The sequence below is a fragment of the Drosophila miranda genome, chromosome XR (genome assembly GCF_003369915.1).
Source record: "Drosophila miranda strain MSH22 chromosome XR, D.miranda_PacBio2.1, whole genome shotgun sequence".
Classification (NCBI taxonomy): Eukaryota; Metazoa; Arthropoda; class Insecta; order Diptera; family Drosophilidae; genus Drosophila; species Drosophila miranda.
The window spans coordinates 10,086,337-10,107,278 of NC_046674.1; the positions used below are offsets into that span (position 1 = coordinate 10,086,337).

A 20,942-nucleotide genomic window follows, 5' to 3' on the forward strand; every position below is an offset into this window, starting at 1 on the left:
CATTTAGCCATGCCATCATAATTTTATACGATTGATGAATCAATTTTCTATATAACTGGTGTATTCTTAATACTTGCTTTTATTGCATTTTGCGTAAAAAGAGGTTTTAGCGAAATAAGTCAAACAAAAAACAAGTAGGGAAATAGGTCAATCCTCCACAAACTAATCAATCTATAATTGAAAACCGCTTATATAAGTATTAACATAGCGAATACAAAAAAAAAAATTGGATATATGTACCTTAGATTGGCCACACAAGAACTTAATTTTCTCCTTATGTTTGTGTGTGGCAGCGTGCTGTCTAATTGATGCTATTCGACTCAAAATATCAACATTGCAAGCCTTGCAATGAGCATCGACTGCATTTTTACTTCTGCAGAGCCATGTCTTTGTATCGGGTTGAGACTCCCACTCCTGTCTGTACTTTTGTTTAAAATCTATGCTCATTATTTTGTATAGCTCTTGTTAATGGCGGGAGTTCCCTAACTTGATGAGTCGAACAACTGATTGAATGGCGGCAAAAAATACAATTTAAATTTATTTACTATTTTCTGAATCGCATCGGTTTCTATTTACAGTAGTGGTACATATTTGTGGGGTGCGTTAATTTGGTTGGTATATAATATATATATTGTTATTATTAATATTAAAAAGATACTCCTCGAGTCGAGTCAAGCCAAAGCCAATGCGTGTGCGTATGCGCATCCTGGAATATTACATGAACTTTCCGTAAAAACATAAATATCACTTTCCTGGCGCCTTTGGAAATCATTGCAAAACAGAAAACCTACGAAACACTGATTTTTTGGGGTATTGGGGTAAAGCAAGAATTTTGGTCTGGTTGTCGATTTATTGTTAAAAATAGGCTCTTTCTCTTACAAACAAATGAATAACAATAAAAATTAAGGCTTGAAACGTTTCAACTAAAATTTAAAATTATTTAACAAAATACACTATATATAAACGCGGCATCGCCTCTTCGCGACACACAAAAAAAAAAACCCATAAGGATAAAAAAGAAATCAATACTCTATAACATATTTGGACAAAAAATCACGCAGAAATATCCCCTGAAAAGGCAGGCGCACTTTTTCTATATATATCATCATCATACTATTATATCATATCCTACGAGCAATAATATCTCGTAAATGTGGTGTTTTTTGTGTGTTGTTTGTTTGTTGTCTCCCTGCAGAGCAGATCGCATACATACAATTTACACGTTGTTTCCTTGTTCCTTTTTTGTTTTTGTTTTTTTTTTTTTTTTGGTTTGAATTTGAAGCAATTTGAAACAATTGTGAAAGCCCCTCGAAAGCTCAAAATCGGATTTGTTTAACTAAATTAAGAGTACGTGGTACGACTGCTAGAGAACCCATTAATTAGTATTAGTTGGTATTTTGTCATCGTGTGGATTTAAGGGGGTATGTAGAAGGGTATTGTATTGTTAGATAAATACTAAGGTTTAGGATTTAGGGTTTAGGTATTCCATTCGCTAGCCTGCTGCACAATAAAGTAGATTATACATTATGCGTATTTAGATAGTACTCGTAACTGCTATAAATATTATTAATTATATCATTTGCACTTCTCGTTCAAGCCGAAGAATCGTATCGATCGGATCGCATCGGATCGGCCTCAACGTTGACTAACATGCCACACAATCAAGTAGCTCTTGTCGCCTCGATTCTCGATCGTTTGATTTGGTTCCAGTTGAATACTGTTCTCCATGTCATTATCATCTGAAAAATATATAGTTCGGAAAACATTAATCGACATGTGGAAGCTGTATCCGAAAGATAGGTGAGTGACAAAAACTACGGGGGGATGAATTATTTGCATTTGAGATTTACAGGGATTTCCACATTATACCCGGTACTCCATAGAGAATGATCATAACTAGCAGTATGCCGAATCTGTATCCGACCGCATCATTATTATAGCCAGAAGAAACAAATTAAATTTACGCGCTTACTTATTCTCTCTCTATCTCTATCTCTCTCGCACTCACTCTTTCTCGAGACAAAACGGCTGGTGTTGGTGTGAGAATAGAGAAAAAGAGACAGGTGTACAAAATGGAAACAAATAAATATTAAAATATATAAAAGTCTCCCAAACGGTTCCTTTTTGCGAGCTGCGATACCAAGCGACATATAAAATAAATATTGTATAAATTATATAAATCATAAGCTTACATAAAAACCGACTGAGTACCGGGTATAAGGACGGGTTCCCGCTCGTTTTAGTAAGCGTTTTAGTGAAAGGTGCACCCACATTATTTGGTAGTTTGTAGAAGTCTTTTTACAATTGGAAATGATTTCAAATTGAGTAAAAATTAAGTAAATAATTATAGCTTAAACAAATGTACAAGTATCCATTCCGAACCGATTAAAAGTGCTCAGGGGACAGGGGACACGGGGACACACCAATGGGAGCAGGTTTTGTGGAGGAAGAACATCCATTTGGCTGCAAGTGCAAGGACAGGACAGGAGGTGTGAAGGTGCGCGTAACATGTACAGTATAGTACGTTTCATAGCTCTTCAAAATTGAACGCACATTCAAAACATGAACCAAATAAAAGGGAAACTTGCTTAAGTTCAGGTCACGGCTGACACAAATGCTGCTGCATTCCACGTGGAACTGGAGTACGCGCAGGAGGAGGAGGAGGAGCCCATCCCCTCATCCCAGGGCGGGCGTACTACAAGTTGAAGGTACTACGGGCAGAGGCGGCAGAGAATGCACAAATAAATCGGATTAAAAGAAAGGCAGAACAGAAATCAAACAATCAAAGACGTAAACAAAAAAACAAAAAGCGGATAAAACGAAAGAAAGGGAAAGGAAGGGAAATCAAGTCAATCATAAATGAAAAGATACGAAATAATAACGAAAGAATAAAGAAAGGCTTACGTATCGACTTTCCAAACTATCAAATGCGCTGCATTATCGCTAGCATCGAATTTATCATGTCCTGGAGATGGGAGGATATGGAATATGGAATGGTTATACATATGTATCCATAGCGTAGGCTGCGTTCCAGCTATAGCTTGGATGCCATGTCCTGTTCTGCAGGAGGAGTGCAGGACTTACTTATGCGAAAATCGATGTAGCCTTCGCCACCGCACATGACCAGCATATCGGGCCGCTTGTTCACGAAGGTCAGTCCGCCGTTCAGGTTCGGCTGCTGCAGCATCGGCACGGAAACAAAGAACTTGACCGCATCGCGGTGGCCGTGGAAGGAGAGTTGAGCATTGGCCATGCAGCACAGCGGCATTTGGCCATGGGGATCGGCTGAAACGGATGAATCGAACGGAGGAAAGGGACATTAGGATTAACCGATTGTCTTCCACACTATCTTCCACTCACATGATGTCTTCTGCTGCACCTCGGCCAGTGGCACCGAGATGATCACCCCGTTGCTGGTGCCGATCCACAGGCGGTTGCAGGACACCATCAGAGCGGTGATGCGGACAAAGCTGAAGCCCAGCTTGCCAGTGCCGAGCATTTTGGACACATACGGCTCAATGTCCACGTCCTGCTTGTGCTCGAACGTATGCGTGTTGTACAGACGGAGCGTCGAGTCCAGTCTGAGGGGGGAAAGAACATTAGCATCCATTGAACTGGGGCTTTAAGTGTGTGGGGCTCTTACCGTATGGACACCCAGACACCGGCACCTGTGGCCGCCATCTGCCTCACCTGACTCTCCTTGCGCGGATGCGCGTCCAGCGAGTGCACAATGTTGAGCGATATGGGGTCCACAATGAAGATCTTGTTGCGATGCGCCGCCCAAATGCGCTCGCCGGCCACACAGAGGCAACGTATCGAATGATTGCGATCACCGAGCGTCACCAGGTGATAACTATTCAGATCCCATTGGCCGTCTGTTTGGCGGCGGAACACGGCCAACTGGGCATTGGCCAGCGCCACAACAACCCTCGCCTCCACATGCACAATCGCCAGGACGGCATCCGGCAGGAGAACGCGGTGCAGGCACTCGTGCCACCGCCCCACCCCGCTGTGGACGTACAGCCAGCCGTCTTGGGCCCCCATCCACATGGTCGGTCCCACCGAAGTCATCGGCGGATCCTCGCGCTCCTTCGTCCCCAGAATGGGGTTCAGCGACTTGGTGGCAAACAGAACGCTCCCGCTGCTGCTGCTGTTGTTGTTGTTCGCCTGATTACCGTCGCTGCCGCTGTTGCCGCTGGAGAGACGCTGGGGGGCGCCGGGCAGGGCCTGGCGTATCTTGATGGCCTCCACATTGACGAGCAGCTCCTCGGCATTCACGGGCGGCAGTGGCTCATTTGATTTCTCCGTGGCCTCCTTGGCTTCCTCCTCGTCCTGCTGCTGCTGGGGTTTGCTATTGCTGTTCTGCTCGTCCTCGGACTTGGGCTTCACGCGCACAAACTCCACTTTGCCGAGCAGCTCTGTGCCCTCGCCGGGCCGCTGCAGCATCTCGCCCGCCTTGACCACCTCCGACTGCTCCAGCAGCGCGTAGTCACTCTCCATGGCTCCCTGCACGGAGGCGATGCACAGCAAGTGGGAGGAGCAGATGGGAAAGGCATCCAGAACGGTGGCCGACTGGTTGGCATCCACCACACTGACCGTGCTGGCCGCGTGGGTGCTCGTGCAGATCCACACGAAGGAGCTCAGCTGCGTCTCTGGCTCCAGGGTCTCTAGGCTGGCGCGGGCTATCTGTCTGTCCAGCGCCTCGACGCTCTGCTCCGCCGTCGGACTCGTGATCTCTGTGATTTTAAGCGTGGACTTGGGGGCGTACGGCGAGTCGGCGGGTATCAGCGATTGGCCGTCTTTGGTGAAGCCTCCGTGGAGATTGACGCCGGCCGCGCAGAACACCTTCATGTGGGGCGAGGCCTCGGCCAGGGGATTGCAGTAGACGGGCACCGGAACGCCGCCCGAGTGCCGGCTGGGATTGGCCTCTTGGTTGGCCTTGTTGATGGGCAAACTCCAGCCATACGCGTGCAGGCGTCCGTCCTCCTTCTGGACATGGGCGCGCAGCTGCCGGTACTGCTCCCGCCTCCTCGCACTGATACGCTCCGAGCCCCCGTCCTCGGAGTAGTCCTTGGGCATCACCAGGGCATTAGCGAGCCCCGCGCTCGCGGGATGCATGGGCGGCTGGGAGCCGGCTAAGGCAAGGCGATTGTCCCCACTTCCACGGCTTGGGGATCCGTGGCTGTGGGAAGGACTTCCTCCCCCGGTATGACGAAACATCGGCCCCCCTCCCAGCCCGTCGGCGATGCGTTCCGTCGGGCGATTGGAGGGGCTGTCACGAAATAGAGAAGCGGCATTATCAGAATGAATTCGGGCTCGAGGAGGGGATAACTCACGTGAAAAGATTACTAAAGTACTTCCAGATGCTCTGTTTCGATTTCTTGTCCAAGTTGTCGACGGTGCGCGAGGCGCGCAGTATCTCCGTGAGACGCACTGCCTCCTGCAGCTCCATCAGACGCTCCTTGTACTGGTTACGTTCCATGAGGACCATGGCCATCTCGACGCGAGTGAAGCGCTTGCGCTGTGCGAGCGGCACATCGTTCTCCTCCTGTTCGGTGTCTGGGGAATCAAAGAAGAGAATTGCATCAGAAATCGGTTTCCATTCAGCTGCAGCTGGAGGGATCGGCTTACTTTGTTGCTTCACCTGCTCCTTGGTCTTCTTGAGCTCGTCTTCCAGTTCGCTGATGCGCTGCCTGAGCTTCGTCCTCGACTGCTGCATGGCACTCAGCTCCTCGCGCACAATTTCCACTTCTCCCGTCAGCTCATCCACTTTGACAATCAGATCATCCTTGACAATGTTCAGAGCATTCCTAGAGAGAGAGGATGGTATTGGGATCATTGCAGAGATAACGAGAGACAGAGAGAGTGAGGTATTTACTTGGTGGCCAGCAGCTCATTGTTCTCCATGATGAGATTCTCCACCTCCTTCCCCATGCCTGCAACGTGTACGAAAGGTTCATTAGAAAAAAGATGAACGATCAAGAGACTAAAAGAATGAAAGCATCCCAAAAAGGAACTCAAGGGCAGAATAAATAGATGATAAATGATAAATGGGAGACCAAAAACCGAAACTAAAGAGAAAACTATAACCAAATATGATATATGGCTAATAAACCAAAGGGAGAACAGAAATAACTGAAGAGCTTTCCAATCAATGTCCTAAAACCGAACACAAACACCAAAAAGAAGTCGAAAATTAACCTTAAAGCCGAATGCCAAAGATGATTCTACGATAAAACTACTTACGATAGAAGAAACAGAGAGTAAATGGGGTGGGATTGTGGGATTGTAGGATTGTACAGAATCTACTGATTAATGATTAATGATTCAGAGATCTCTCACGATCTCTGCCGCTTCTTCAGACTTACCAAAATAGTTGTCGTTTGCTTCAGGGATTCGAATGTACAATTATTTTCGTATGGTGGTGGGATTTGGTGGGTTGGTGGTTTTGGTTGTGGGAGGATATACAAAATGTGGTGTTTGTGGTGGGGATAAGTAGAGTTCGGCATAAAAGAAAGAGAATTTTCATTAGATTCGGATTCGGATTATACATTTTTATTTGTCTCAAGTTGTTTTTTGTTTTTCTTTTGGTTTTTGTTTGCTTAATGGATGGGGATACACTTTCTCGAGCACATGGTAGGGTTCGGATATCACAAAGAAGAAGTAACACACACACACAGAAACTAGAAGAGCAGAAGATCCTTAGCTTTCAGCTAACAGTTTTCAGTTTACAGTTTTCAGTCGATTCTCGCATGATATTTGATGTATTTACAGGTTATATAGATGAAACTATATATGTAGGAGTCATATGGCTGTGCCTGTGCCAGTGGCTGTGGCTGTGGCTGTGCCTGGGGCTGGGGCTGTGCTTGTGGTGCACTCTCTTGCACCACTACTTGTCTGTCTGGGGTTTGGTTTTGGGTGTTGTGGTCGTGGTGGTACCTACCTGAGGACGCGTACTCTCCGGGATGTACCCAGCAGCCTGTACCAGGGAAAGGAAGCGTTTCACCCGAGTGTAGCGAGGTGTGGCGGAGGTGGAAATGGAAGAATAGAGAGAGAGAGAGAAAGGAAACGTGACATTAAGTAATGCTGGGAATAGGCCATTAAGGAGGGATCTTTAAAGGGAGAGATATCCGGAAATCGTAGACACATGTAATCCCCTCTCCATTCGAAGTGCGAACATTCGATTCCTCTCTCACCTGTAACAATCTCATTCTCTTCGCTCTCCTCATTGTCCTGGAAGGACAGCTCTTGGTAGAGATTATTGTCCGAGCGCTGCTCCTTTTTGGTGGTCGAGCGACCAACTGACGGACGCAAAGGTTGGGGGCAGTGTTTGGGGTTTGGTCGAGGTTTTAGTCGAGTTAACACACAAATCAAAAACAAAAGAGAGCAAAAAGTAGACACATTAGTACGGTGTGTAAGTGGCAGAGTGGGAGAGAATCTTTTGGGCCTCCCAAAGGCACCCGAACCTACCGTTTGCGGGAGGCACGTTTGGCACAACGGGACTGGTGTCGGGGGGACTCTGGGGCGAGGTGGCCTGATGCTGCTGCTGCAGCGAATCGGTGGCGGCGCCCCGCTCCGCCGTACTGGGCAGGCTCATGTCCAGCTCATTCTGCAGCGACGGCGGCCCCGAGTCGTCCGACTGGCTGCCCACGCTGCAGATGGTCTCGGTGTCCAGCATGACGGAGTTCTCCAGCGAGGCGAAGCCGTAGGAGACGGGGCCCGAGCTGCGGGCCACGGGATTCAGGCGCGCACGACTCACTTCCATGCGGTCGGAGGCAGTGCTCATTTGTGAGTGCGTGGAGCCCATCAGCATCTTGGTGCGTTCCATGTAGTCCACGTGATTCTTGAACAGCTCCGTGTACCGCTCGTGCAGCTTGTTGTATTCCTGGAAACACAAGACAGGGGGGAGCAAGGGATTGGTTTTCTGCATTCTCACTTTCAATCCGCCCCGCACAGCACTCACCTTTTTGAGGTCCGTCTCCCGCTCCTCCAGGCGACTGGCATGCTCCAGACTGTTCTTGTGCTTCAGCTCCAGCATCCGCACAATGCTCTCCACGGACTCGAGGCGTGTGGCCAGCTCCTTGTTCTCCTGCTCGGCCAGGTCCTCAGCCTCCAGTAGCTGCAGGGGACAGGGGGATTATTGAGATTTTGAGCATTGCCTTCGCTTGCCACCATCCGACTCACCTTCTGTTCGGACTGTTTGCGGGCGCTCTTCTCCCGCTCGTACTGCGTCACCAGCTGCTCATTGTCCTCGCGCAGCAGCTCCACCTCGACATCCTGCTCCTGATTGATGCGATACGAGGCGTCCAGGCACTCCAGCACGTTCACCAGCAGCGGCATCAGGTTCTTCACCACGTCCTCGTCGTAACGATTGATCATCCGCTCGAACTCCTGATAAATGCTCCCCGCCAGCTGCTGGACCTGCAAGGAGGCGCGTGACAGAGAAAGAATAGAAAGGGGTGCATCAGTCTCAATTGATTTTTGCGGTTTGCGTTTCGGTTTGTGGTTTGGGGGTTTGGGATGGTGCAAAATGGGACACGGCGGGGCGCAGCAATCGATTGATTAGTAGCTTGAGGCGGAGGGGCGGATCTGTAGTAGCAGACAGACGGATTTATAGAACCCTTTTGTTCTTTGAAAGATTTAATGGTTTTCATTTTGATGAATGGAAAGCTCTGGGAATGTGACCTAAGGAGAACACCACGAAAAGCCGGACTGTTATAAATTTATTAATTGGAAAACTCCCCCCTCCCGCTGTTACCACTCAAAATTGTTAGTTACAGAGCAAAAGGAAAACAAAAGTGCAATGTTATTATTTAGAAATTATTCTAGCGTGCAGTTTATACGAAACAGAACAAGAGAGACGGAAAATAGTGAAAGGAAAGAACAGAAAAGATAAAAGAAACACCAAATGAATAATTTTTGGAATAAGATAACTCACGATGCTGACAACCTGATCATTCTGAAAGAGAAAAGAAAAGAACAAAAAACAAGGTGTAAAGAACACATAAAAAACCATAATTTGCAACTAATTAAATAACTAAATAAATTAAAATTTAGACAGAAACCAAAAATAAAAACCACAAATGTTTTTAAAATATATACAGGAAAAGGAAGAATTTAATTTTATTGTATTAAAGTCATGGTTTCTTCCGGGAGTGATTGATTGATTGTGATGTGTGTATAAATGTATAAATAAATAGGACAGGGGTTCCCCAGGTACTAGTGCCGCATAATTTCCCTACTTAATTTCGCTACCGTAACTCCGCTGCTGGTGGGCCAAGGCTACGGCTGGTTGGAGCCCATTTATAAGGCCGAAAACTACTCGTGGCTATCGTCATTGGTCATGTCTTGCTTAAACATTTATAAACTTATTTGGTGAGACCCGTTTTTGGAATTATCTTCGTGTGGTTGCTGTTGTTGGCCTGAGAAACGAGTTTCTGCCGCTCGAAACACTCCTCGGCCTCTCATTGCTCAATTAGCAGTACGAGTACAGGTGGTGGGGGCTTATCAGGTGGGAACATGTGCTCGAAGAACTGACTGAATGAATGAGCTCATTACTAGAGAGAGGGAGAGAGGGGGGGGGAGGAAGTGATTGACAGGAAGGGGAGAGGGACAGCTCAACAGCTTAAATTTGCATAGCACACACGTCGATTAAAGGTAATGCTTGGAGAAGCTGATAAAGTGCAAAATCAATCGGGGAATTGGGGTGAAATGAAATCGAATAAAAATAAACTCTGCCGGCGGAAAGAGAAGGGGAAGAGGAGCGGCATGAGTGGGTTGGCAAGGGATTGCGTGAGGCGGTCATCAAATTTGAGGGCCGACGCCGACTGACTGACTGAATGACTGAATTTATTGATTTGTGCTCCCCGGCAAAGGCTCTCCTTCTTTCTGCCTTGTGCATTTCTTGCGCGCTCGCTCTCTTGCTCCCTCCTTTCGCCGCTTGGTTTTGCTTTGCTTTTCGCCAGTTTGAATGTCAATGACCACAGATGTGGGGGGTACACTCGACCCCCACTGGCCGCAGTCACTGGCGTCAGCTGATGCATGATAAACAATTCTGAGATGCGTTTTTACATAATGATATCCACATACAGAGAGATACAGATAGAAAGAGAGAGAGAGAGAGAAAGAAAGAACTGTAGAGGAGAGGCATGTTTCCGCTTGGACACTTTTATAGCCTCATTATCTTTCGCTTGTTTGTGGAGAGCCCCGAATCGAAATACAAGAAAAGATTACACACAGACCACCAGAAGGGTGTAGTCCTATCAAAGTTAAGGAAAAATCACTGTACCCACCCGCATGAATCATTTACATTTACGGAGATTCAGTGCACAAATGATATCATTTATGGATCACACATTCGTATGTCTATGTATGTATATGTACCTTCTCTGACATGACCATATTGTTGTCCTCCGTGCCGTAGACGGTCTCCGCTCCCGACTGCGGGCCACCGTTGTTGAGCAGCGCATCGTCGTTGTCCATCATTTTGAGAGGGGGGGAGGCGGGGCGGCCGTTCTCCGAAAGGGTTTGGGAGAAAGGTGGGGTGGTGGTCACCCTTAGGGCTCGCGCACACTATAGCTGAAAGCGGCGCTGAAATTGGAGCTGAAAGCTCACTTGATCTGAGAGCTTTTTCCAGGCAGAATCAGCTTGCAGGTGCGTACATTGTCGGCTGATCTGATTGCTGAAAGCTGAAAGCCATTTCCTCCCTTTGTCTCCTCAAGTGGCATCAAAAGTTATCATTATAATTATTATTATTATATTGTTAATTAATTACTTCACAGCACGTACAGTAGCCAGACGGAAGTTTTCTTCGTTTTTTTTTATTCCGTGTATTTCAACCACATTTCCGTTATGTATTGTATTCGTATTACTTTTATTTTACGAATTATTATTAAATTTCTCAATTATTCATTATGTTGTATAATAATAAACATTGTGATGTTTTCCTAGCGTTTACTGTACTTGGGGACATAGTATATTATATTTATTATTGACATATGAAAATGGTAAATAATACAACTTTTTTGCCCAATTTATCTCCTGCCAGAAATAAAACTATGATTCAAATATTTTTAATAATCCCGCTTATTCCCCAGCTCTGGGTTAACCGTAATTTCGCTTAACAATGTTTTGCAGCCCATTTTCGATCACTTATGAACCAATACACTTGAACAAAATCAGCAATCAGCTTGCTGAAAAAACAAACATGCTTGATCGATCAAACTAAGCTGAGCTGATTTCAGCGAGCTTTTTCAGCTTTCAGCTCAGCTCAGTCTGCAATGTGCGCACTTGCACCGGTGCAGTGCGTTTGTTTTTTCAGAGCTTATAAATCTGCTATCAGCTCCGCTTTCAGCTATAGTGTGCGCGAGCCCTTGCTGTTTTTGTGTGGAATCTCACGTCACGCGTTAACCGTTATGCAGGCAATAGCTTTTCAACCCCACCAACAAAAACAACAAAATCAAAAACAACAACAGCAGTTATGCTACGGTACTGCGTGTGGGTGGCTGAGTGTGTGTGTGGGCTGCAGCGACCCACTCACTCACACAGTCAAGGAGAAACAGTAAGGGGAGCGTGAGAGCGCGAGAGAGAGAGAGGGTCACACTTGATTTGAATGCTCGCTTTTGTTGCTCTCTATTTTTGTTTGGTTTGATCTCTCCTCTCTCTCTTTTATACTATATTTTATATTTTTTTTTTGTATTTTCTTCCTGCGTTCTGCGTGTCACTTTATTTGCGTTTTTCGTTTTGGTCGTCCAGTGGTTGTTGTTGTTGTAGCCTCGTCTCTTCCCCATCCATTTACATCGTTTTCTTGACTAGATTTCATTTTTTTTCGTCTACGTTTTTCGTTGCATTTTCGTTAGTGTTTCGCCCGGATTTCACTGCACACGCCTGCCCGACCAGGTGATGAGTATTATTACGCGCTATTTATAGCTAAACTATAGACTTTTAAGGCATTTTTGCAATAAATATTGCAGGCGAGCGACGAAATTTGTGTGACCGCGGACTTATCGTTAAAATATACGGTCTGACATATACCAAAATATACCGTCTCATTTTAAAAATATACCGTAAATATACTGACGAATTCAGTTATACTTTACATATTCCTCGGTTTTGATATTCCGTGGAATATTATTAGCTAGATAGAACATTTAGCCATGCCCACATTATTTTATTCAATTAATGAACCTATTTTCTAATTGGATGGCTTATTATAAATACCTGCTTTTATTGCATTTTGCGTAAAAAGAGGTTTTCGTGAAAATGGAATTTAATAGATACCATCATATATCGATATACCGTAAATATATCGTCGGTTCAATTTTGACCTCAAAAATACCGTAAGCGGTCACCGTGGGATGCACACAGTATATTTACGGTATATTTTTAGAATGAGACGGTATATTTATGAGGGTCGGACGGTATCATCCCTAGTGCCATTGTTGTTGTTATTCGTTTCCTCATTTTTTGCTCCGCTTCTCGTTTCCTGAATCAAAATGGTTTTTGTCAAGAATTGGGAGGACTTTGAGATTGCCGCCGAGAACATGTACATGGCGAATCCACAGAACTGCCGCTACACAATGAAATACGTGAATTCCAAGGGCCACATATTGCTGAAAATGACGGACAATGTAAAGGTTCGTACGAGAAGAAGAAGAGGAATCAAGCGGCCACGACTTTCGCTGGCCAGCAATTAACAATATAATACCAACCATTCTTGTTGCAGTGCGTACAGTACAAAGCGGAAAACATGCCCGATCTGAAGAAAATCGAAAAGATCACCAGCAACCTGGTGGGACACATGGCCTCCAAGGAGTAAACGTCGAAATACAACAAAACATTTGGCCACGGCGGCACTTTGGACCACTGAAGTTGCTCCACCTCGTGTGTCGTCTCCACCCGCAATTGATTTAGTTTATAAGCGCACCGCTGGCTGCATTCCGGTGTGGCGATCAGAGTAGTTTTTTCCTGTTTAAATAACATTTTATAAATGTTAGCTCTGTACACGCCGGGGCGCCCACAGGCAGTTGGCTGGCGGCGCACAAGGATTTTTAAAAATACTAATATATATTTTTTGTATTTATCGTAATGTAAATGGTCACTAGTACACATTTCCATGAAATGGTATCCTTGAAATGAAAATAAACCAGGGGAAAATCGTACAATTGGAAGGAAGCCAGCCAGTTTTTATTGCGTTTGCGATGTTATATCCGGAAAAGTGCATGTATATTCTATTATTAAATATTCAGGCAGGCTCCAGTTTTTCCTTTCGCAAAAATGTTCCGATTTAACTGACACTATTACCATTTACCATTTTTTTAAAACCATTTTTTTTTTCCTCGCCGAAATGAAGAGTAAACAGCTTTTTTCCTGCAAAAGGAAAAAATAGATGCCTTATTGATGCATTAACATATATTTAACACCATTATCAGAGTAACTTAGCATGTCCCTTTTTTATAAATAATTTTTAGTTTTCCATAAATCGTAATAAAATCTCTGTTACAAATAGCGCGTTTAGACATTAGTATATAGCAGCCAGCTTCTGTAGCACAGCTTTTTCGGGCACCGCTAGATGGAGCTTCCGTAAAGTAATCGAAAATTTAAATTTATGGCGGTAAAAATGTATGTTCCAATACGAATTTTCTAAAAAAAACAACTATAAATTGCATATCCATTAAAGTGATTAAACAGCCCCAAACAAACAGTTTACAGGGAAGAGAGAAAGAGTTGGTTTGGTGGAATGGGGAGGAAGAGGAGGAGAAACCCAGATGGGAACTGAGAACTGGGTTTGAGAATGAGAATGGGAATGGGATGCTGCTCACTTAATAATCCAAGAGCAAATATTGAATATTTGCATGGAAGGCACTCGAGTTTATTTGCCGCAGGAGATTGACAGCAGAGATTGATGGAATGAGTCGCTGCGGATTGGCCAGAAGAGATCAGTAGCCGGCAAGTGTTTGTTGACCAACAGAATGCCACCAGAAGTGTTTGCCTCCTGCAGAATGCAGTACTCGGGAGTACTCTATCCGCATCTACTACCTGCTGGAAGTTGGGAGCTGGCATCTGGGAGCTGGGGAGGCAACTCAGTAGCCACTTTGGATTAAGGCACCTTCCGCGACACACTCGTACTCGTACGCGTACGTTTGCTTGACCCACAGACGCTTGGATGATGCGGCGATCAGAGGCGATCCGCTCGTGCGCGGACCTTTTGATCGACTCCTCCTCATGGCAGCCCTACAGTTGCAGCTCAAGCGACCTCCGGAGGTACCACCTAGTGCCTCCTCCCAGTACTTGGCTTTGATTGAAGATACCGTCGAGCCACCGAGCCACCAAACAGTTTCCGGCCCGACAAGCTCATTTGGCTTCTGTTTGATGTGGCTCGAAGATGATGTGGCTTGCCTCTCTTTTCTCCTTATCGGATGTTTATGTTTGCTGCTGTTGTGTTTGGTGCTTTTTGAATATCTCTGAATGTCTTTCTCGTCACTCGTCCATCGGGTACGATTTCTGTTTGCTGACTTTGGGCATTGCATTGCATTGCAATCACAATCAGAATCACTTTAGGCGGCTCGGCTTTAACGCCCCTTTATCTCTGGGCTGCTACCAATTTCGTAGCATTCCCTCAAGTGCTCAAAGATCGGTCAGATACCTCCCAATTGCATGTGGAGTTGAATGATCTTTCAGTGATCGTTGGACATACTATTTTTATGAACAGGCTCCTATCGGAATCAACAAATCAAAAGATAGACTTGGAAAATAAACAAGCAATCGGTTGAGATTCTCTATATAGCATACGAGTACCATATCTGATATATACCTACTTATATATGGACGATTATAATGGGGCTACGGTTACGGCTACGGCTACTGGTATTTGAAATTGAGCGGGGGGGTGGGGCTCATAAAAGAGCATAGACGTTGCACCGTTGCGGTGGCAATAATTTCGATCGTTACAAGACGATAAAGCCCACGGTTTAATTAGGACCCACACACACCCAACACCCTCGTGAACTATCGTGAGCGATAAACTTGACAAATAACATAAATACCATTTATTGCGGGTGGTTGCTGATGGCTGGATGGATAGTGAGTGATTGTGTGTGTGATTGGGGGGCGGGATGGGAGCGGCTCGGAATGTTTCGATGTCTCCACTCTTGAGGCCCGTCCGCAGCCCCTTCTCAAATATACCTACTAGTATTACGCGCTTCTCCGTGTCCGTGTACGTGCTTTTTACGACACCCCCACTGTGGCGTCAATTATAAAGATATTTAAGTACATTTAGCATTCAATTAGACGACCGTCCGGCCAGAGGTGCTGCCCAGAGGGAGCCCATGGCCTCATGGCCAGACATGGTCGGTAAGTCCCACTGATTTAATATATTATATATTATATATTATATTATATATTGCATGTGCTGTAGACCTGTAGAGCTGTAGACACCCCCTATCATATAACTAAGTCGGGCTGATTGCCATAACTAGTCGGTCATATGACAATTAGTTGTAAATTAAGACCCGAATGCTTCTTCCAATCGCACGACAGAACGACCGTTGGGTGCAGCGCATGTTGAGGATTTTCAATCTAAATAATACACATATGAGTACAGAAAGATACGACCGAAAGATACGCCATCGAATGAGTGGAAATTGATCCAAACGGGCTTCCCGATAACCATCCTTATTCTGGCAGTAAAAATGATTCGATTGGAATGATCGCGGATAGATTGGATACCAAGTGGAGTGTGAGGTGGGGCTGGCAGCTGGGGGTTGGGGGTTGGGCGGCATCTTTTGGAGTTGTTCAAAGTTTGCTTTACACCTCCACCACTCATCAGCACTCACCTCAGGCAGACATAGCCACCACTCCACTCCGTTCCGTTCACCACTTGATTTATGCAAATAAGCCACGTTTAATTATGGCCATTAGCCACTGTTGAGCGGCTTCCGTTTTGAGTCAATAGAGCGGCGCAAGGGGTGGTCCAGGGGGCTTTTAGTCGGCTTGTAAGCCTTTGTTGTGCCTCCCCAGAAGGAAGGGTGGGGCCGAGACTGGGGCTGGGGCTGGGGCTGCCCCGAGAAGGTTCGCGGAGACAATGAAGCCTGCCTTTAATGAGTTTTATATTGACCGAGGCTATTGACCAAGCTATGATATGGAGAGAGACAGAGAGAGTGACTAATATCAACTCGGAATAGAATAACGATTTATGGTACCCCTCAACGTATTACTTCTGACGAACACCAGCCGGAAGTACTTTGCCTGGAGTCACCTGAAAATGTCTCATAATCATAATCATATCATCAATTTGGTTTGTTTTGGGGTGACAGCATGTCTATAAGGAACTGAACTAATTGCTAGAACCAACCAGATATCAGTTTCATTATAATTGAATCACAAAAGTTTAACCAGAAATTGCACAATCTGTCGCTGCGATGACAAAGTATGAGCCACAGATACGGAAACAATTGGCTACTCAGAGATTTGTCATGCTTGGGTGTAAGAGGGGGGCGCGGAGGGCGAAGGAGGCACACGATTTATCCCTGGAACCCTCGCTCTCCAATGAAACAACTCTTCCTCCTCCTCCTCCTCAATAGCGACTTATCGCTGAGCACAAATCAAATAAAAGCAGAGAGCGAGAGAGGGATAGAGGTAAAGCGATTTCAAAATTGTTGATAAATCGCAATTGTTATTACTAATATACGATTGGGGGCTTGGTAATGGCTTATTTATAGGGCGAACAGGGGTATCGTCTCTGTTCTCGGGGCTTCGGGGCTTCTGGGCTTCTGGGCTGGTAAATCAACGTCTATGATTAGAGGTTAATACATCTTGATAACAGAGTCAGTCGAAGGCAGGAGGCAGGGTCGGGGACAGGCCAAGAAGGTAGCCAGAATCAATTGATAAATCAAAAAAATGTTAGCTTTCTCTCCACTCCACAGCACAACCCTCGCTGCTTCGGTGGTTATCGCGGAAAACCCAATCTAGTAATTCCGCAATTGAGTTGATTAACTAGCTAATCGAAAGATTTGCACTTAGTTCGAGTGGCAATTTCCTTGAAAGTTTTTCCGCGTTTAAAACGCGCCAGAAACGCGAGACGAGACTCCTCCGCAATATTCCCATCTCCGCTCTCCGCTCTCCGCTCTCCGCTCTCCACTCTCCACTCTTCGCTCTCCGGTCTCGTCTACGACCGCATCTGTGTTTACCCATTAGCGTTTTTCGGGCTGGCAGCTTAAAATGTTTACTCGAAGACGTTGCTCACCTCTCTATAGAGAGAGAGAGAGAGAGAGGTTGAGAGAGAGGGAGAGGGGGAGGGAGGGGAAACACAAGAGATGTGGAGGGGGGACTGGGAAGGGGGGGAGGGGACTATCCGCAAGGTATAAAATCATCTTTATTTTCTGGCATTTTTGTTTGCTTTCGAATTATTTCGGTTCGTTTTTCTTAATTTTTTTTTGGTTTTTTGTTTTTTTGTTTTTTTTGTTTTTGGCGAATGTCAAATACGCAATGGGTAAGTGAGGTAGCTCCAGTGGGTAGAGGGGTAGGGGGGCAGGGGGTGGGCAGCAAAGTGGTAAGGCTAGATGGCGCCACAGCGACAATTTGTCGGCCATCGTAAATTCATTGAAATTCCCTTTTAATGGAGATTAATATGAGCAGCGTCGTCCCCGAGGCGCCTCCGCTCCCCGAAAGTCCGAATTTATTGACTTTGCTAAATGTTTTTGAAAAAGTTTTTTATATTTGCTTGGATTTCATTTCATTTCATTTGATTTCATTATTTTATTTGCCTTTTGTGTGCCATTCAGCCAGTCCGGCTAATTAAGAACGTGGGAACGTATCCAAGGGGCACTTGGCATGACCCCAACTGGTGATGAAGAGATCTCTTCATTTGATGGAGAAACACACACGAAATGACATTCCTTTAGGGGCGTATAGTAGCTACAGTAGGAGGAAGGGATATACGATCGATCGATCCGCTTTCATAAAATTTGAATTTAATATTTCTAATTTTGAATCCTTTTTGTTCCGAAACCTTTGCCCGACTGTAGCGGTAGCGGTAGCGCGGAGTTCTCCCCTCCTCCAATTAGCAACAAATCAACCCACAATCGGTGGGGCTAAGCCCCATCGAACAGTTAAACGATTAACAAATGGAGAAAGGGGAGGGTGACCGAAGAGAGGCCGAACCGTTTTATGAGCAAATCAATCAATTTCAATGCAATTTCAATTAGGCCAAGATAAGCCATTCGAATCGGTGGGAGAGGAGGCGAGTAGTGGGGGAAGTGGAAGTGCCAGGGGGAGGGGCAAACCAATCAAATGAAGGAGGAGAGTCAAACCCCAAGTCTGAATTCCCTTGAGGATGGTTTATCGGCCGGAAAGTGTCCCCGTGCGCGTGCGTGTGCGTGTGTGTGTGTGTGTAATAAACAATTTTAATATTTTTTAATTATGAAAACAAGTTGATTATATAAATTAAATCGCTGCCACGTCCAGAGATTAGATTACCGCCGAATTCTCGACGACTTTTGAGTTCTAAAATTTTCGAGTGATGTGACGACCATTTAAACGGCTTTAAACAAATTTCTATAATTTTTCAATATTAATAAATTAAACGGGGCACATGTATAGCCGAAGGGGGGGCAGACGGGCAGCTGATAAGGTATTTTGAATTAATTGAAAATTGATTATTAGCGATATATATGACACACGCAGCGATAAGAGCAGTCCGAGCCGAAAACCGGCAGCTCCTGAGATAAGCACTTATTTTCTTCTCTTTTACTTTTGGTTTTGGTTTCTTTGATTCCGGAGGCCTCTTTCATAATTGAAATTTAATCCATCATAATAGACGTCAAAGGCGAAAGAAATTAAATTTTTGGGAATAGGACTGGGGGAGGGGGGGGGGGGGGGTCCACAGGCGGCGGCCATATCCCAGGGGAAAGGTGAGAGAAAATATGGTAGGCATAATGATAAGCAGAGATAATAAATTATTATTATAAGGAGAAAAGGTAAAGCAAATACATATATGAAAAATATTGATATCATCAGCAGGAGGATACTGTGTGAGTGTGTGTGTGTGTGTGTGTGTGTATCTGTCTGTAGGCAAATAAACAGGACTGAGCCAGATAGCAGGAAGGAACAGAAGGATTGGGGAGCAACAATCATTATCTGGCAATTGAATTCACTTAAGCAAACAATTACAAAATGCAGGGCAAATAGGAAGGAACCCGACCCGGACCCTCGCCCTGTATCGCTGTATCGGTAGTATCTGTGTATCGGTGTATCGGTGTATCTGTGTATCTGATCAAATACGAAACACAAATCAAAATGCGATTTTCGTGCGTCCTTCTTATCGGAAAGTGCACGTTTATGTACCTTCTGCTTACCATTCCCATTCCCTACTCCCTACTCCCTACTCTCTACTCTTTACTCCCTTCCCATCGTATCCCATCGTCTGGCGCTACCCGCACAAACACCACACCGCACACCGCACACCACACACATTACATCCCATTCCATCCCATTCCATCACACATCACATGAAGGAATCCACGTATCAGGAAGTATCTCAACCTCAGCCAGAGCTCGCTCTGAGGTTAAAAAACTTGGAATGTCGCAACGGCAGCAGCTAAATGTATCTCAGTATCTCAGTTGTGTGCAAACAAAACCTCCGATCCGCGCTTCTGCTTCTGCTCTTGGCTTGGAATGGGTTCGGATGAGATGTGGATGGTCTGGCACACGGAAATTTGTTTGCGCCGAGGCTAATGAGGCAACCCAATGCAGATACAGATGCAGCTACAGATACAGAAGCTATAGATATAGATATAGATACAGATACAGATACATATAAAAACGAATAGTTAAAGCTGAGGCAAAAACTAAGGTCAGGCATTGCTTTGACTGACTATCAATCCATCGCTTCATCGCTCCATCGTTTAGTCATACTTTTTGATTATTTTGTGAAATCTGAAAGCATTATCGCGGCGATTAAAGTCCCACAAATCACTTGTGACATAAATAGCGAGCTGTTCTCGGGCACTTGAGGCAATAAATAAATAAATAGAGGCAGTGCGGAGGACAGAATCATTCCGTTGTCTAATCGAAGCAATAATTTGCAATCGTTCATCAAACAATTTCCTCTCTAAATCCCAAGGATTATCAATCAGCGATGGTGCGGAGTGGGGGGGAGGGGCCATACTCTTCCGCATGAATATTAATCTGGAAACAAACAAAAACAAAAAAAAGAAGAAATATGAAGTTGAGTTTATCAGTTTTCTCCACGAACGGCCCTACCATAAAAAACATTGTAAAAACAGGCAAATCAATTCGCGCACTTAATGAACAAAAAAAAAAAAAACACACACACACAACTCAATTATAACCCTTTATCTGGGGAATGGGGGCGGAGGGCGGGGCCATAGTGGGGTGTCTCGCATACATTTAAAAGTTCAATTAAAATTGTGTGTCAATAAATGAAATATACTTTATTATCGCCGTATTATTAAATATTTATTCCATTTCGCACTGCCACTCCCCTTCGTTGCCCCCTTGTTGCCCACTTGTTGCCCCTTCGTTGCAATCAGATTGTGTACTTTAGTTGATTTATAATGAATATTTAAAGAGGAATGCACTTCAAATGTTGGCTGGGCGATTGCTGGCTGGAATTTTCCCTGGGCAGAGGGCCATAACTAAGAGACTTTGGTAGAACATGGCTCAGCCTCTGCCTCCCAGAGAGTTGAGAAATCTTTTGGTCTCATATGACCCCCATAGATAGTGTGGCAAGAGGCACAGCTCAGCAGTGTGTGGCACCTCTGTTTGCTTTAAATATTGCGCAGAAAATGAGGGAAAACGAGGGAACGGGGCAACGGGGGGTATCGTAACTCTATAAGCGAATGATAAATACCAAAGTGCAGTAATAATTTTGCATAAAAAGTGCGTGTGCGGATAATGATACTCTCCCGTTCCCGTTCCCGCCC

General features: G+C 45.2%; 2 protein-coding genes and 1 long non-coding RNA gene across 13 annotated transcripts; 2 read left to right on the forward strand and 1 right to left on the reverse strand.

Annotated features, from left to right (window-relative positions):
- Positions 1-1,251: 1,251 nt before the first annotated feature.
- Positions 1,252-12,014, reverse strand: LOC108152332 (JNK-interacting protein 3). 11 transcript variants are annotated; one of them, XM_033386473.1, is made up of 16 exons: positions 11,836-12,014; positions 10,384-10,961; positions 8,939-8,959; positions 8,185-8,421; positions 7,964-8,119; positions 7,471-7,885; positions 7,197-7,301; positions 6,944-6,979; positions 6,369-6,386; positions 5,879-5,936; positions 5,632-5,810; positions 5,337-5,559; positions 3,644-5,272; positions 3,361-3,581; positions 3,085-3,285; positions 1,252-1,739 (listed from the first exon to the last, which is right to left on the reverse strand). In XM_033386473.1, exons 2-16 carry the CDS (start codon positions 10,483-10,485, stop codon positions 1,636-1,638), a joined length of 3,705 nt encoding a protein of 1,234 aa, XP_033242364.1. In that variant the 5' UTR covers positions 10,486-10,961; positions 11,836-12,014; the 3' UTR covers positions 1,252-1,635. The 11 variants fall into 11 exon arrangements, with proteins under 11 accessions (XP_033242364.1, XP_033242363.1, XP_017137071.1 ...); XM_033386472.1 differs by having other exon boundaries at positions 11,798-12,014; XM_017281586.2 differs by adding an exon at positions 2,905-2,965 and having other exon boundaries at positions 1,650-1,739; positions 10,384-12,014.
- Positions 1,710-2,803, forward strand: LOC117186192. Its single transcript, XR_004471309.1, has 2 exons — positions 1,710-1,800; positions 1,853-2,803. It is a non-coding gene; the product is annotated as an uncharacterized LOC117186192 (long non-coding RNA).
- Positions 12,015-12,432: 418 nt separating the features above from the next.
- LOC108152334 (signal recognition particle 9 kDa protein) lies at positions 12,433-13,169 on the forward strand. Its single transcript, XM_017281592.2, has 2 exons — positions 12,433-12,635; positions 12,725-13,169. Exons 1-2 carry the CDS (start codon positions 12,495-12,497, stop codon positions 12,815-12,817), a joined length of 234 nt encoding a protein of 77 aa, XP_017137081.1. The 5' UTR covers positions 12,433-12,494; the 3' UTR covers positions 12,818-13,169.
- The last annotated feature ends 7,773 nt before the right edge of the window (positions 13,170-20,942 follow it).